The sequence below is a fragment of the Pelodiscus sinensis genome, chromosome 3, assembly GCF_049634645.1.
Source record: "Pelodiscus sinensis isolate JC-2024 chromosome 3, ASM4963464v1, whole genome shotgun sequence".
Taxonomy (NCBI): domain Eukaryota; kingdom Metazoa; phylum Chordata; order Testudines; family Trionychidae; genus Pelodiscus; species Pelodiscus sinensis.
In genome coordinates, this window is record NC_134713.1 from 103,219,810 (window position 1) to 103,234,463 (window position 14,654).

Here is a 14,654-nt window from a genome sequence, read left to right on the forward strand (position 1 = left end):
GGAAAAGAAAGTAAGGAACAGAAAAACAGACTAACAAAGAAAGAAAAGTAGACACTACAAGAGTAATGACCAAAATCAATTTTCCCCCAACCATGGTACCTCACCTTATATTTGATGAATTGGATCATCAAGAATTGCCTTTTGATAACCCACAGGATAAAAATGGTGCAAATCAGTTTGTTTACACTTGTGGTTTCTTTGCCAAGAGGTTTCCTGTTTTTCTCTCTGCTCTTTTTCCTGAAGAAAATCAGTGTCATTTTTCCACAAGATATAAGGACAACACCACAGCTATGTGACTTTCCATTTCAAAGAGCAGCAGTGTTTTTAAACAAATGTTACACACTGACAGTTAATTTAGGAAAACTGTCAATTCTGACATCAGCAGCCTCTCTCAGCTCACTTGTTTTACATTGAGGAGATCATTCTACCCTGCACAGTGACTCACTCATAGCCATCTCCCTAAGTAATCTATTCTCGGTCAGACAGACAGTTCCCTTTCTCACACGCATACAGCATAAAAAAAAAACCCTGATAACAAAATAACTACAGGAAACTATTAGGTGGAGTGTTAAACTTCTTCACTCACTCATTTTACATTATTGCCGACCATTCCCAACTCCTGAGGTTGTAGAATGTGTAATTCGATTGTACACTCTTTTAGCAAAATCCTTGCCTTTATATCTGTTGCCAAGCACCTTGCATGCTGTTAGTGCTGGACAAATTGCCAGCTGCTTCTGTGAAACTGTAGCATTATTTCTAGTGCAATCGTATGCACCTTTCCCATCCCCCAGTACCTTGAACAATGGACCTTATTGCCATCTATTTTCATCCTGTCCTGAAAGCTTGTTTCTCTCACCAACAGAAGTTAGTCCAATAAATAATACTATCTCACCGACTCTAACATCCCAGGACTGAGAGGACTACAACTACGTTGCATATAACAAGTGACATCATTTTGAACTTCAGAACCCATTTGGTTATGAAAAGAACTCTGTTTGAATGGCCATCAAAATGTATGTTTCAAGTCCAGTCTCTTTGGGGCTGCCATTCATATGGCCAAATACCATGCACAAAACTAAATAGACCTCTGAAAGCCCATCCTTATTCCAGGCCCACAAAGTCGTATTTGCTTTTGAGAGGAAACCCACATTTAATGGCAAGCTACATAAGAGCTATGTGACAAGTCCCCACTCTGATCAAGAGGTTGAATCCATGTCACCTTTCTGCCTGAGGGTATGTCTACACTAGTTCGAACTAGGGTGGCTAATGTAGTCATTCGAACTTGCAAATGAAGCCTGGGATTAAAATATCCCGGGCTTTATTTGCATGTTCCCGGGCACCGCCGTTTTTAAATTCCCGGTAGTTCGAACTCCCTGCCTGCGGCTACACGCGGCACAGGTTAGGTAGTTCGAACTAAAGCCCCTAATTCGGACTACCGTTACTCCTGCAATGAGGAGTAACGGTAGTCCAAATTAGGGGCTTTAGTTCGAACTACCTAGCCTGTGCCGTGTATAGCCACAGGCAGGAAGTTCGAACTACCAGGCATTTAAAAATGGCGGCACCCAGCAACATGCAAATAAAGCCCGGGATATTTTAATCCCAGACTTCATTTGCAAGTTCGAATGACTACATTAGCCACCCTAGTTCGAACTAGGGTGGCTAGTGTAGACATACCCTGAGTTCCTAGCAATAATGGCAGAAAGGCACTGCACATAAGGAGGAGGGAGAAAACTTGTTCATCTTGGCCTCTGAGGATAGAACAAGAAGCAATGGGCTTAAACTGCAGCAAGGGAGATTTAGGTTGGACATTAGGAATAAGATCCTAATTGTCAGGGTAGTCAAGCACTGGAATAAATTGCCCAGGGAGGTTGTGGAATCCCCATCTCTGGAGATATTTAAGAGTAGGTTAGATAAATGTCTAGCAGGGATGGTCTACAGTTTTGGTCCTGCAGGAGGGCAGGAGACTGGACTCGATGACCTCTCGAGGTCCCTTCCAGTCCTAATATTCTATGATTCTATGATTCATTCTGCCTCTCCACTTACGTACAGCTGCAGTTGTTCCATGGCTGAGTGAGTTCCATAGGAATTTAAATGTGTTCGTTTTGACATCATTTTTCAATGTGACACAATGCTTTTGGGAATAAGCTACTTTTTTTTAAAAAAAAAAAAAGAAATACAAACTCAGGGAGGTATTTATTCAGGGAGGAGGAAGAAGTAGTCCTTCACAAAACTTGTTGGCCTACAAAAGAAGAGTGAAACAGAAGAAAAAGAAAGAGGGGAAAGGAAATAAAAGGGAGGAAGTTTCTTTTTTTAATGCGCTTTTGACATTTTAATGGGTTTGAATTATCTTTGAACTGTAAAAAGAATTACTTATTTAATGACAGAGACAAGATCAAAAATATATGGCTAAAAAGGGATATCCATATATCCATGTCACATGAACCAGGCTAAATCAACAAAATAAAACATGACGTGTCATTGGAAAAAAAAATCCAAGTATACATCAAGAATGTGTACCAGCTGCTTTATGGTCCAAAGGCAGGCAAAATCCCAAATAGAAAATCTCGAGTTAACTGGATTATTAATAATACAAGCAACATGCAGGGTAACTTCCTGGAAAGAGGAAAAAGGAAAACAAATTATCCCCAAACCAGATGCACATTAATACTACTGATGGCTATCACTTAATAAATAGCTTGACATAAAAAATAATTAATGGCTGCCAAAGTTGGTAAGGTTTTTAAACAGACCATTTGCTGTCACACTAGTTTTTCTCCCATTTCATCATGTTTATCCAGACAATCTACCATTCTTCGGTAGTTAATTCCATAGTGTCACTCCAATGTCTAGACAATATTTTATGTCCTGCTGATACAACAGTATACAGTAAATCTGACAGAGTACTAGAGAAAGGCAATTCTTCAGGCTGAATAGATAAAATGCAGATAATTATGATAATGGTAGTTTAACAACTGATGAGAGTCAAGCAAAAATCCTGCTCTGAAATGACTCTATCATCGCACAATCTTAGAACAAACTTCCATATAATCTTCTGTTCAATCTAAATTATAATATCTGCTCTATAATACCATATTCCTTATAATTGCAATAATCACTCAAAGTGTGGCTAGATCACAGGACTGAAAGCCAGGAGTCCTAATTTCATTCCCCATTCTGACACTGGGATATATGAATAAGAACATCTTGTTTGCATTCAGAAAACAAAATAAGTCTCTTGCCCACTTTGGTTCACCTGTCAAATAACCTTATTTACAGGGATGTTGTAAGGCATAAATAATATTTAGAACCTGTTTCAACATTAATTAGCTATAAGGTGATGATAAAACAGAAACTATTATCTTTAAATAGTTTCTCTGAAATGATTTTAATTGTAATTTGTTACATCTCACATATTTACATATTTTTGTTATGCAGTATCAAAATTAAAATTGATACTTATTCTTAAGCTTTCCAGTAGCCTGTGGATCTTATTTAACAACTATTACTAGTCTTGGCAGAATTAAATTTGCATTTTTTTTAAATTTTAATGGATAATATTAATGCTTATTTTTAAGCATTTTTAAATGTTCACAGTAGCACAAAAGTAGGGGACCAATGATTTTCCCCCCCAATTTCTTATCTATTTATATGTTCAGAGTTGTGGGAAATTGGGGGTGGGGAGACTAGATAATTGACAGTAGATTTTGCATTGCAAGGTTAAAACTTGATAACACTTAAAATGAGGGCTGTCCAGCAATAAAAAATTAAACAGGATTAATCATGTGATTAATGACACTTAAACCACAACAGACTACAATTTATTTAAAAATTTTGGATGTTTTCAACATTTTCAAATATGTTGATTTCAGTCACAACACAGAATACAAAGTGTACGGTGTTCAGTTTATATTTATTAATTAAGAATGTATGCACTGTAAAAAATAGTACTTTTAATTCACCTCATACAAGTACTGCAGTGTAATCTTTTTATCATGAAAGTGAAATTTTAAAATATATATTTTTTTTATATAACTGCACTAAGATAAAAAGAAAAAGTTTAGAAACTTACAAGTCCACACAGTCCTATTACTAGTTCAGCTAATCACTAAGGTATATCTACACAGCAACATTATTTCAAAATAACTATAATAATACACAGCAGGCAGTTATTTTGAAATAATGTCGAAATACTATCAAGCTAGAGGACTTCTTACTCCGACACCTGTAACCATCATTGAACAAGAAGGAAGGGAAGTTGGAGGAAGAGTGCTCTATTTCAAAATAAGTGCTGTAGAGATGCTCCCAATTTTAAAATAAGCTATGCAATTGACGTAGCTCAATTTGCGTAGCTTCTTTCGAGTTAAGCCCTACCGTGTAGACACACCTTAAGACAAGCAAATTTGTCTACGATTTTGGGAAACATGCTGCCCATTTCTTATTTACAATAGCACCAGAAAGTGAGAACAGGTGTTCACATGGAACTTTCATAGCCAGCTTTGCAAGGTATTTATGTGCCAGATATGCTAAACATTTGTTTGGCCTTTAATTCTTCAGACACCATTCCAGAGGACATGCTTCCATGCTGATGACGCTCATTAAAAATAGATTAATTAAATTTGTGAATGAACTTCAGAGGGAGAGAACTTCATGCCTCCAACTCTGTTTTACCCACATTGTGCCATATATTTCGATTATAGCAGTCTCAGATGATGACTCGGCACATTTTGCTCTTTTTTAAGGGTACTTTTGCTGCAGATCTAAAACACAAAGAAGGTACTAATGCAAGATTTCTTAAGATAGTTACATGACTCAACCCACGGTTTAAGAATCTGAAGTGCCTTGCAAATCTGAGAGATATAAGGTGTGGAGCATGTTTTCAGGTGTTACCAAAGCAACACTCTTATGTGAAAACTACAAAACCTGAACTATCAAAAAAGAAAATCAATCTTCGGCTGGTGGCTAGTGACTCAAATGATGAAAATTAACCTGAGTCAGTTTTCACTCCTTTGCATGGATGCATGTCCTTTGGAGTGGTGGTTGAAGCAGGAAGGGACATGTTCATCTCGCATGTATGTTTATTTTGCCTATCTGTAAATTTAGATAAAATGGAAAAACATTTGTGTGTGCATTTGGCAAAATTGACATTTCACATTTACTAGTAAAAATCTAATCTTTCCATGCCTAACTGTTTAGACGTGTGTACATGATATGTATGGATGCATGGCATACTATAATTAAAGTACTGTTAGGACAGGCATAATAAAGAAACTAGCTGGCAGTTTAGTGGCAAAACAATGCACTGCCATGCAGAAGGTGCAAATTTAGGTCTCAAATGCCAAAAAAAAGTTTTCCCCATTGCTCTTGAGCAACCTCCTCCGGCTGACATTTTCAGTTAATCAGATCCAGATGTTACATTCATTGGTTGTCCCAATGTCTGGTCAGTAGCCAGCAGTGGCCCTTTTCCATTTATGATTTGTTTTAGTAGATGCAGACTTTTCCCTGCTTTCCCCTATATCTTTTGTCAATTCCAACGTTTACGGTCTGAAAACATCCACTCAATATGCAGCAGCAACCAAAAAATGCAAAAAGAAAGCTGGGAATCATTAAAAAAGGGCTAGATCAGAGAGGAAATATCATATTGCCTCTCTAAAAATCCATAACACACCCACCTCTTGAATACTACGTGCAGATGTGCTTGCCCCATCCCAAAAAAAATACATTGGAATTGGAAAAGGTTCAGAAAAGGGCAAATGATTAGGCGTATGGAGCAGCTTCAATATGAAAAGAGATTAATAAGACTGAGTCTTTTCTGCTTGAAAAAGAATGAGTAAGGAGAAGATATGATTGAGGTCTACAAAATCATTAATGGTGCAAAGAAAACGAATAAAAAAGTATTATTTACTCCTCATTACACAAGAACTAAGGGTCACCAAATGAAATTAATAGGCAGAAGGTTGAAAACAAACAAAGGAAGCATTTACTTACACAACACACAGTCAACCTGCAAAACTCCTTCCTGGAGGAGACTGTGAAGGCCAAGACTATAAAAGAGTTCAAAAAAGAACTAGAGAAATTCATGGAGGACAGGTCCATCAAATGGGTATTAGTCAGGATGCGGTGGGATGATGTTCCTAACCTTTGTTTGCAGGAGCTGGGAATGAGTGAAAGGGAATGGATCATTTGATGATTACCTGTTCTGTTCATTCCTTCTGGGGCATCTGGAATTGGCCACTATCAGAAGACAAGACACTGGGCTAGATGGGTCTGACCCAGAATGGCCATTCTTATGTTCTTATGGAATGTGTCCTACCTGAAGACCTGTCAGAAATGTTAGGAAGTATAGAATACAACTCTCTGCTTGTTCAATAGTACTTCCCTCAGGCAGCATGTTATACCTGTTCCCGTTGACCTGCACTGGCTTCCTATACATTTCTGATTGCAATTCAAGGGGCTGGTTTGAATCTATAAAAGGATCAGGCTTTGCTTATCTTAGAAACTGCAATACCACCAAAGTTGAAATCAGCTGAATTATCTGAGCTAATAGTCCTCTGGTTTACATCTGAGAAAGTTGAGGACGAGGATCCTTTGTCTCCTAAACTTATTTTCTCTCTTCCTTCAGTCTGAATTTGTTTCCCTTCAAGCCACAATGCAATTCCTATCTATTTTCTAGGCTTTGTAGGTGAGGACTATGCAAAGTTAATGAGGATGAAGGTCTAGAGCACTAGAATCTGTCCTCTGAATCTGGTCTATATCAATGCACGTTAACAGATTGTTAATGCATGTCAGCAGGATCCACCTAAATAGTCAAGACTGTGGCAGGCAAGTGGAGATAGATTCACACCCCAGCTTGCTGTGAACTAAATGTCTGTGTAGACAAGCCCTTGCACTCTGTGGGAAAGGCTGATAGTGGGAGGTTAATGAGAAAGAAGAATTTCAATCTGGGTAGGTTAGGTAACATCTTTCACTGGTGAGAAATTGAATCCAATTTTTATTTGTATGTGCTTGTAGCCAGACATGAACCCCATCTTGTTCCCCTCTCCCTCCCCTCTCTCCCCCCCAGAGAGCAAGAGAAAGGCAGCTAGCCTTTGATGCCCTGGGAACGCAGGTGTGCTGCCTGTCCCTGACTCTACCATAAACAGAAACCAGACAGTAAATGGGCTAGCTGACTACTGGGAGGCCTCCCGTCGCCCTGATGGCTAGTATCAGTAATTGACACGCCTGCACTGTCCCAGGAGAGGAATCTTCGCCCATCACATACCAGAGGTGCCTATTGTCTGCATTTTCCCAGGTGTGAATTATGCTTTGCACCCTTCGTGGGAAACTTGGCATTCAAAGCCATTTTTCCTAATTGGCCACTTGAGACCAGGAAGAAGCCTATGTGACCCAAGGGGTATAAAGAGGGGTTTAGTAGCTCACCCCATTTGAGCTCCAATCACCTACACCTGCTGGCAGGTATTGATTGTCTCCCGAGGTCCGTGGGACGCCCAACCTCGCCCTACTTCTTCCCGAGGGATTGAGAGAAAGACGCTGGCCATGCCAAGTCTGGAACGCAGGGGTGAGAATTGTATCTGCAATGTGTTTCTTTATGTGTACACTTTAATTGTCACTCTGTTATAAGTTTAGTTACTTTATTATAGTTTCTTAAGGCAAATTGCTTCATTTCTATTGTAAATTGCCTTTGGTAAGGTGATTTAGCCATAAACTTTGGAAATAAGTGGGTGCCCTCATTCACTTATAAATATATATATATATTGAACCAAGTTTCTTTTATTTTATTTTCTCTTTCTCCTATAAATAAGCCAGTGCAAGTCAAGCTTCTGACTTGAACCCGTGCTACTGTACCCGAACCGAACACAAACAAAAGAACTTCAGCCGGTCAAAAGGATAGGTATAGGAAGAGCTTGGGGTTTTGGATTGTGTCACTCCCAGGTGACAGATCCGTTGGGGCATCTCTCAGTCTTTCCCAGACTGCCCACTGCGAAGGGATTTCTGTATCCTAGCAGCTAAAATCTGAGGTGTAATAAGCTCTTCCTATAAACTCGGGGCGTCTGAGAGCCTGTTGGCGGCCCTCTGCGACGGGACCCCGGTCCTAGCAGTAAAGTCACAGACGTTAAACTATTTTTCGGGGTGCCCTCCAGCCTCCTAGGCTGCCCACTGAAACAAGACTTTGCGTCTCAGCAGTTGAAGACTTGGGTGTAACACACACACACACACACACTGCCCTGACCATCTCGGCTGACAGTGCTTGAAACAAAATTTTGTTCAAGCTAGGGATAGGCACAGTTTTAAATAAATGAGCCCAGAGAATACAGATAAGGTTCTGTTCCCATAATGTGGATACCTTCCTCATTCCTCCCCTTTCCACACGTGCATACGCACTTGTTTTTTAAAATAACTTAAATTCTAAATTGTTTTTAAAAGTATCTTCTGCATTTAATCCCTCTCTTCCCCCAGAAATGGCATCATACAACTCCAAATGACATTAAACATAGATATACATGGCACACATAAATAAAGTGACTTTTTAAACTATTCAGTAAAAGGTTATTTCTATTGTTAAGTAACCATTAGAACAGATGTAAATAAGTTTAAAATTGTGACTAATAATAATTAGATAAAACTAACATTTCAAGGATGGATAGCCAAGCCTTCACTTCAAATGTCCTGTCTTTGGATGATCTTTGTACTACAAATATGGTACAAAATTACTTTTTTACATTTAATTTGTAAGTGACTCACTAAAATTATTGGCTTTTTTTGTATAATTCACATCCCCATATTTCTCCCTTAAAATCACTTGTAAAACACCATTAACTTAACTGAGGAAGAAGCAGGCCCTTAGTGACCTTTTACAAATACTCCCATCTTGTTCCTTATTTTTAATGAAAAACTGCCTTGTATTTTTTTTAAATTTACTTGCAATACAAAGGGATGACTTTGCTCTGTAGCTCATTATTCCTTAGTCCGGTTACTGATGCTATTACTGTATTGCTGCGATTCTCAAGTGAGGCCATTAGAGCTGCACATGGTCACCACGCTGACACCATAACTTTTGGGGTCTCAGAGCCCCTTCCCTAAGCTCTCTGCCATGGGTCACTGGTGCTGCTTTTTTCCATCAGCAGCCCAAGTCCATGGTGAGCCTTGTGCTGTTTCAGTGTAGTGTAGTAGGGCAGCTGCCTCTGGCTCAGGAATGGAATCAGCCCTGAGAGAGAGGAGTGTTGAACAATTCCTGTCAAGAACCTTTGAAATAAAAACTAGTTCATTTGCAACTGGTAATTTTAGTGGTATTATTAGAAGTACATATCATTCCTTAAATGGAAGAGATTTATTTTCTTTATATTGACACTTCCAAATAATCACATGATTATATTAGCACTAGTTTAATATTTTCACTGTCAAAATTGCAACCAAAATCAATTTGCTATGATCACCTTTGTGAACCACAGAGAAAGCTTGTTCTTGGCTTTTAGTCCTAAAAGTGGAAAGCCCAGTAAACATCAGCAGACACTGTCCCTTAATTTATAATTTAACCATAATGTATTGTTTCAACTTTCTACTGTAGCACCAGTTCATTGCCGATTAGTTAAAATTAGCTGAATTTATAATTTTGTAATAAAAATTCAACCCAGGAGGACACTTAGTAGCTGAATGGATTTCTTAAATGCACATTTAGTTCAAGTTACAGGAATGAAAACATAAGCATTTTGGTTTAGCTTTTTTTTTTCAGGTTAAATAATTCATAGATGGCTGCAAGGGTGAATAGTAAATATTATTCATTAAGGCAGAATAGAAATCAATGGGTTTTTAAAAAAAATCCATCACAATCTTGACTTTTAAAATAAAGTCATATTTTATTCCTTATTTGTTAACCTATGTGATCTGATCAAACTGGCACAGGCTAATGGGGTTGCCTCCTCCTCACTAGTTCACCTAAGCAAAACATCAATCAGTTTGAAGTTTCTACTCCCCTGTGAAACCACACCTAAAACCCTACTCCTTTTTCAGGTGAGTATTACCACAACTCTAAAGGAACTGCATAGTTTACTAAGAAACTGGGATACAGGGAGGGAGAAAGGATGGCAAGTGTCTATGCTGGAATAACCAAGCCCCAAGGACTCAAAAGCATATGTAAGGAGCAAAATTTGATTGTGATGTAGTCTCACCAGTGAGATTCAAAAACACAGTTTTCATATAAAATGTAGGAGAGAAAACAAGCTGAATCTAAATAAGGAGAGTCCAGTGAAACAGAACATAACTGTGTGGGGAAGAAAAAAAACAATAGGAGCAGGCATTCAGATCCCAGTCTTCATTTACTCAAAAAAGTGAGCCCCTCATGAGATCTTGGAACTCTGAATTCATACACTTAATTCTACATCAGGCATTAATGTTTCAATAAAATATAAAAGGAGCATCAGGGTTTTGCCTTGCACCGTTCCTCATCCATTCAGGGTTAGCTCCTATGCTCTCAAAAGATTGGAAGGGTCTGTATACAAGATTGAAAACCTCAAGAACACTGTTTGGGAAGCTTAAAAATCCTGCTTGAAACCTGTAAGAGAATAAAGTGGCTACAGAACTTTCTAAAGGATTGGGATATGTGGAGTTACCACAGCACTTAAACAACTCTGGGCAGATCCAAACCATGGCAGTATTTTTCCTTTCCTGTTTTGCGATTACAGTAGAAGGTGAAGAGAGAGGTGCTTGATTTAAGAACCAATTTATGAATCACATGTGAGAAAAAAAAATATCTTTTTGGAAAATGATAAATGGCAGGAAAGGGGAGCTTCAGGACTGTGCTGTAACATGAGGAAGAGACTTTCTTGTGCATAAGCAGACTTCTTGTAGACTGAGACACTGCCTGTTAGTAGTCGAATGTTGCTACAACTGCTGCAAACTACATCAGTATACCACTGCCTACATAGGCTGTCTCAGTTTCCTAGTTGAGGGAGATTTGGAAATACTAAATAGGAGCTGAAATAAAACAAACTAATTAATATAAAAAAAATAAAAATAAAATCCAAACAAGTGTAGGGTCCATTTATGGAAAGTTTGAGGGCACCAGTAGAGATTAGTGATTGCAACATCTTAGTCAGGCTGACAAGTTATCTCCAACATACCCCCATAAAGCGGTCAGAATCTTCATTTTCAGTCTACCCTGACTGAAATAACTTTCTTGTATTTAAAGTACATATAAATACCTTTAAAACCCGCTTGTCCCTGCCAAATAATGCTGGGTTTCCATGACTAGTCTTGCTCAGTGACTTCACTCTCCCATCTGCTCAATTTAAAAAAAATCAAATGTTCACTTTTTACCCAAATTCAACCTGACACCTACAAATCAGGTTACTCTTTTCTGCCTCTACCATTATCAACAAAAATACTGCAATCACAGCTCAGCTGAAAATGTCTGGTTGGTGTCTGAGGCTTTACGGAACCATGTTCACTCTTCCATAGCTTTTATTAGTTCTGCAGCACATAGAGGAATAAAAATATTTTCCCCCAACAAATGAAACAGACAGAAGTCAAAGATAAACAAGAAGCAGAGATTCTGAATAAGATATTTTTTGCATAAAATAAGGCTATTCACCACGGAGTAACTGGAGTTCTTTGAGATGTGTAGTCCCTCTCGGCATTCCTATGGCTGTGCCCCATGTGCCTGAGACTGAAAAATGTTTCACTAGTGGTGTCTGCTGGTCCGTGTCTGTGCTCTGTGCCTCCTCATGCTCCAATCAGGGGACAAAAGAGGTGGCACAGACTGCCTGCCTGCCTCTTCAGTTCTTACTGTACTATGAATTATAGTACGGTTCCAAAGCAAAGAGAAGAGAGGGCTGTCATGGAATACACATAGGATCACACATCTTGAAGAACTCCAAATAATATGAAGTAATGTGTCTTCTCCAAGTGCAGGTCCCTTTGCGTATTCACTGTGTGTGACTCTCAAACTACACGCTTTGAGGAGGCAGGTATGAGGAACATGCTGTACCCCAGATCACAGGACCAATGTTCCAAAGGAAACATCTATGGATGAAGCTTGCTTAAGGCTTAGTAAAAATACCTACTGAGCCCATTGCAGTAAACCCACAAAGGCACCTTGTGCTTTGGCACAATGAGCCCTCACACTTTCTTTTCATAGCTAACATGGTTAGTGTGACCTGATGTCCCAATTTTATAGGGACAGTCTTGATATTCAGGACTTTTTTTTATATAGGTGCTATTAACCCCCATCCAGATTTTACACTTGCTATCTGGTCACCCTAAAGAAGCATGAAATATGAAATCCTCACAGAGACCCTTTGCAATACAATTGCATCTCCTTTCATTTGCTCAGTATCACTGTTGCAAAGGTAAGGTTCTTTGGCTGCTTTAATTGTGCACTCTCGTAATAACATATCTGGGCTTCTTTTAAGTAGAACTGTGAGTTTTCTGGGTTTGTTATACTGGTTTTGCAATAACTACAACAGCTCTGCAAAGATTAAATTACCTTTAAATTACTGATCAGTACTCCCACTCCATGGGAGATCGCCACTGACCAGAGGAGCCAACAGAACTGCTGGGCCTTTGGGCAAGAGGGAAGGGGAGGTAAAGCTGGCTCTGGATTCCCAGAAGGGGTGAGACCTTGGGCAGAAGGGGCAGGGTGCGAGCTTGCCTCCCCCCACCAGTCCTTCAGTGCCACCTGAAGCATAACACCTAGTGCTCCAAGGGCAATTTAAAGGACCCAGAGCTCCCAGGCCCTTTTGAATCATCGGGCCCCAGAGTAGTTGAGATTTCCTCTTTAGCTGCCAGGATTGAATAAGCTCATGAGTATTCTCACTGTTTGTTTTTTACCTGGAATAGTGAATGGCTTGATGGCCTGCGATATTAAAATAGAAGTCAGTTGTGTGCTTCATCTCATCAGTGTGTCCAGAGACTTCAATCCAGTGTCCTATTGGCAGGCAGTAAACACCATCTACCAAGTTGCTTTCGTTGTAGACACAACAACGGTCGTGATGGGGTCCATTACCTGAAACAGAAGCAGCAACGTACACAGCTTGTGAATCAACAATGTTGTTTACACAGAATCAAAGTAGATGTGAATTTAAATATGAATGTAAGGTCTTTGAACAGGGACTGTAACACAGGGTGGCTGAACTCAGTACATGAAGTAGATATAGCTCTCCTCTCTGCCAGAATCGGTGTTCCCACTTGCCCAAGTTTGAGGGTAGGGAAACACTTGATGCTCTACAGAAAAAAGGGGGAATAGGAGACAGTGAATCAGATGCCTGAGTGACGGTCAGAAAGGGCAGATGAGAACTGCCAGAGGTAGAAGGTGTTTCCGGGGTGAAGGCTGAAAGCAAGGAAAGCATCAAAAGGGGCTTTCTGGCTGGCATCCCAAACCCAGAAAGAGTGCGTCTAGACTACAGGTTTTTTTCGGAAAAACAGCCATTTTTCTGAAAAAATGTAACTTACATCCATACTGCTATTGCATTCTTTCGAAAGAAAATTGAAAGAATGCAGAGGGGTTTTCTGACATTGGTAAACCTCATTCTACGAGGAAGAACACCTTTTCTAAAAGAGGGTATGTCCACACTACCACCCTAGTTCGAACTAGGGTGGTAATGTAGGCATACCGCACTTGCAAATGAAGCCCGGGATTTGAATTTCCCGGGCTTCATTTGCATAAGCCGGCCGGCGCCATTTTTAAATGCCGGCTTGTTCGAACCCTGTGCCGCGCGGCTACACGCGGCACGGGCTAGATAGTTCGAACTAGCAAGCCATTCCGAACTATCTGTACGCCTCGTGTGGCCATGGCCAAAAGTGCCAGTGTATGGTAGCATTCACGCGCAAGATGGCTTGAGTTTTAATGACTGCTTATACTGTGTGTAGGAAATGAAACATGTCGGGGATTTTGTTGTTTGCGTTTTGGTAATACACTAGACCCAAGGAGGGTATTATTTAATAGAGAGCCTACATTAGCTTTACTGAGGATACTAAAAGGCAAAATAGAGGCAGGTTTGCCTGTCGTGCTGCACCCTGAAGAAATGGAACACTCCAGATGAGGCTATTCTATGACAGACTCCCACTTACTATCTGTTTGGAGAACACCCAGCATAACACAATTCATATCACCCAATCTGACTGTCCTTGCACACAACCACAAAATAAATGCTTAGCAATCACCATCACTGAAACCTTTTAAAAGAAGAAATAAGAGGTGCTGTATAGGAACCCAAATCCTCAACAGGCTATTACAAGCACCTAAAGGTTACAAAATGGGAGAGATTAAACAGTTTTTCAAATGTATGTCTCTTTGCTGCTTCCCTGCAAAGCTCTGCATTTTCCCTGCAACTTTTGAGAGCATCACTAGTACCTAAAGAAAATCTCATCTACAATAGGAGATTTTTCATAAAAGTTTCCACTATTGCTATCATCAGTTCAGCTCCCCATGTGGTAAAGAAATCTAGAATAGACAATGTAACAGGTTTTAAGTACCATGTTGTGTCAGTCTGCTCTCAGCAGGGTGTTTAAATGCTGGGGGTCCTATCTACACTAGCAGTTCCCATACTTAAGTATATATCCAACCAAAACCCAACTTCCTCTCTCCATTTACACATTTGTGGTTTTGTCAAATGTTGCAAGGAAAACAAAAAACTCAGGTCTTGACAGATAAAGAGCCTTTC

The 14,654-nt window shown here is 39.6% G+C and overlaps 1 protein-coding gene across 2 annotated transcripts in view; it reads right to left on the reverse strand.

Annotated features, from left to right (window-relative positions):
- The window catches only part of EPM2A (EPM2A glucan phosphatase, laforin), a 57,871-nt gene that overhangs the window by 20,782 nt on the left and 22,435 nt on the right, over positions 1–14,654 (reverse strand). For both annotated transcript variants that reach the window (XM_075924371.1, XM_025184112.2), the window contains exon 2: positions 12,823–12,997. In XM_075924371.1, the coding sequence (XP_075780486.1) occupies positions 12,823–12,997 (175 nt within the window). The remainder of the gene's footprint in view (positions 1–12,822; positions 12,998–14,654) is intronic.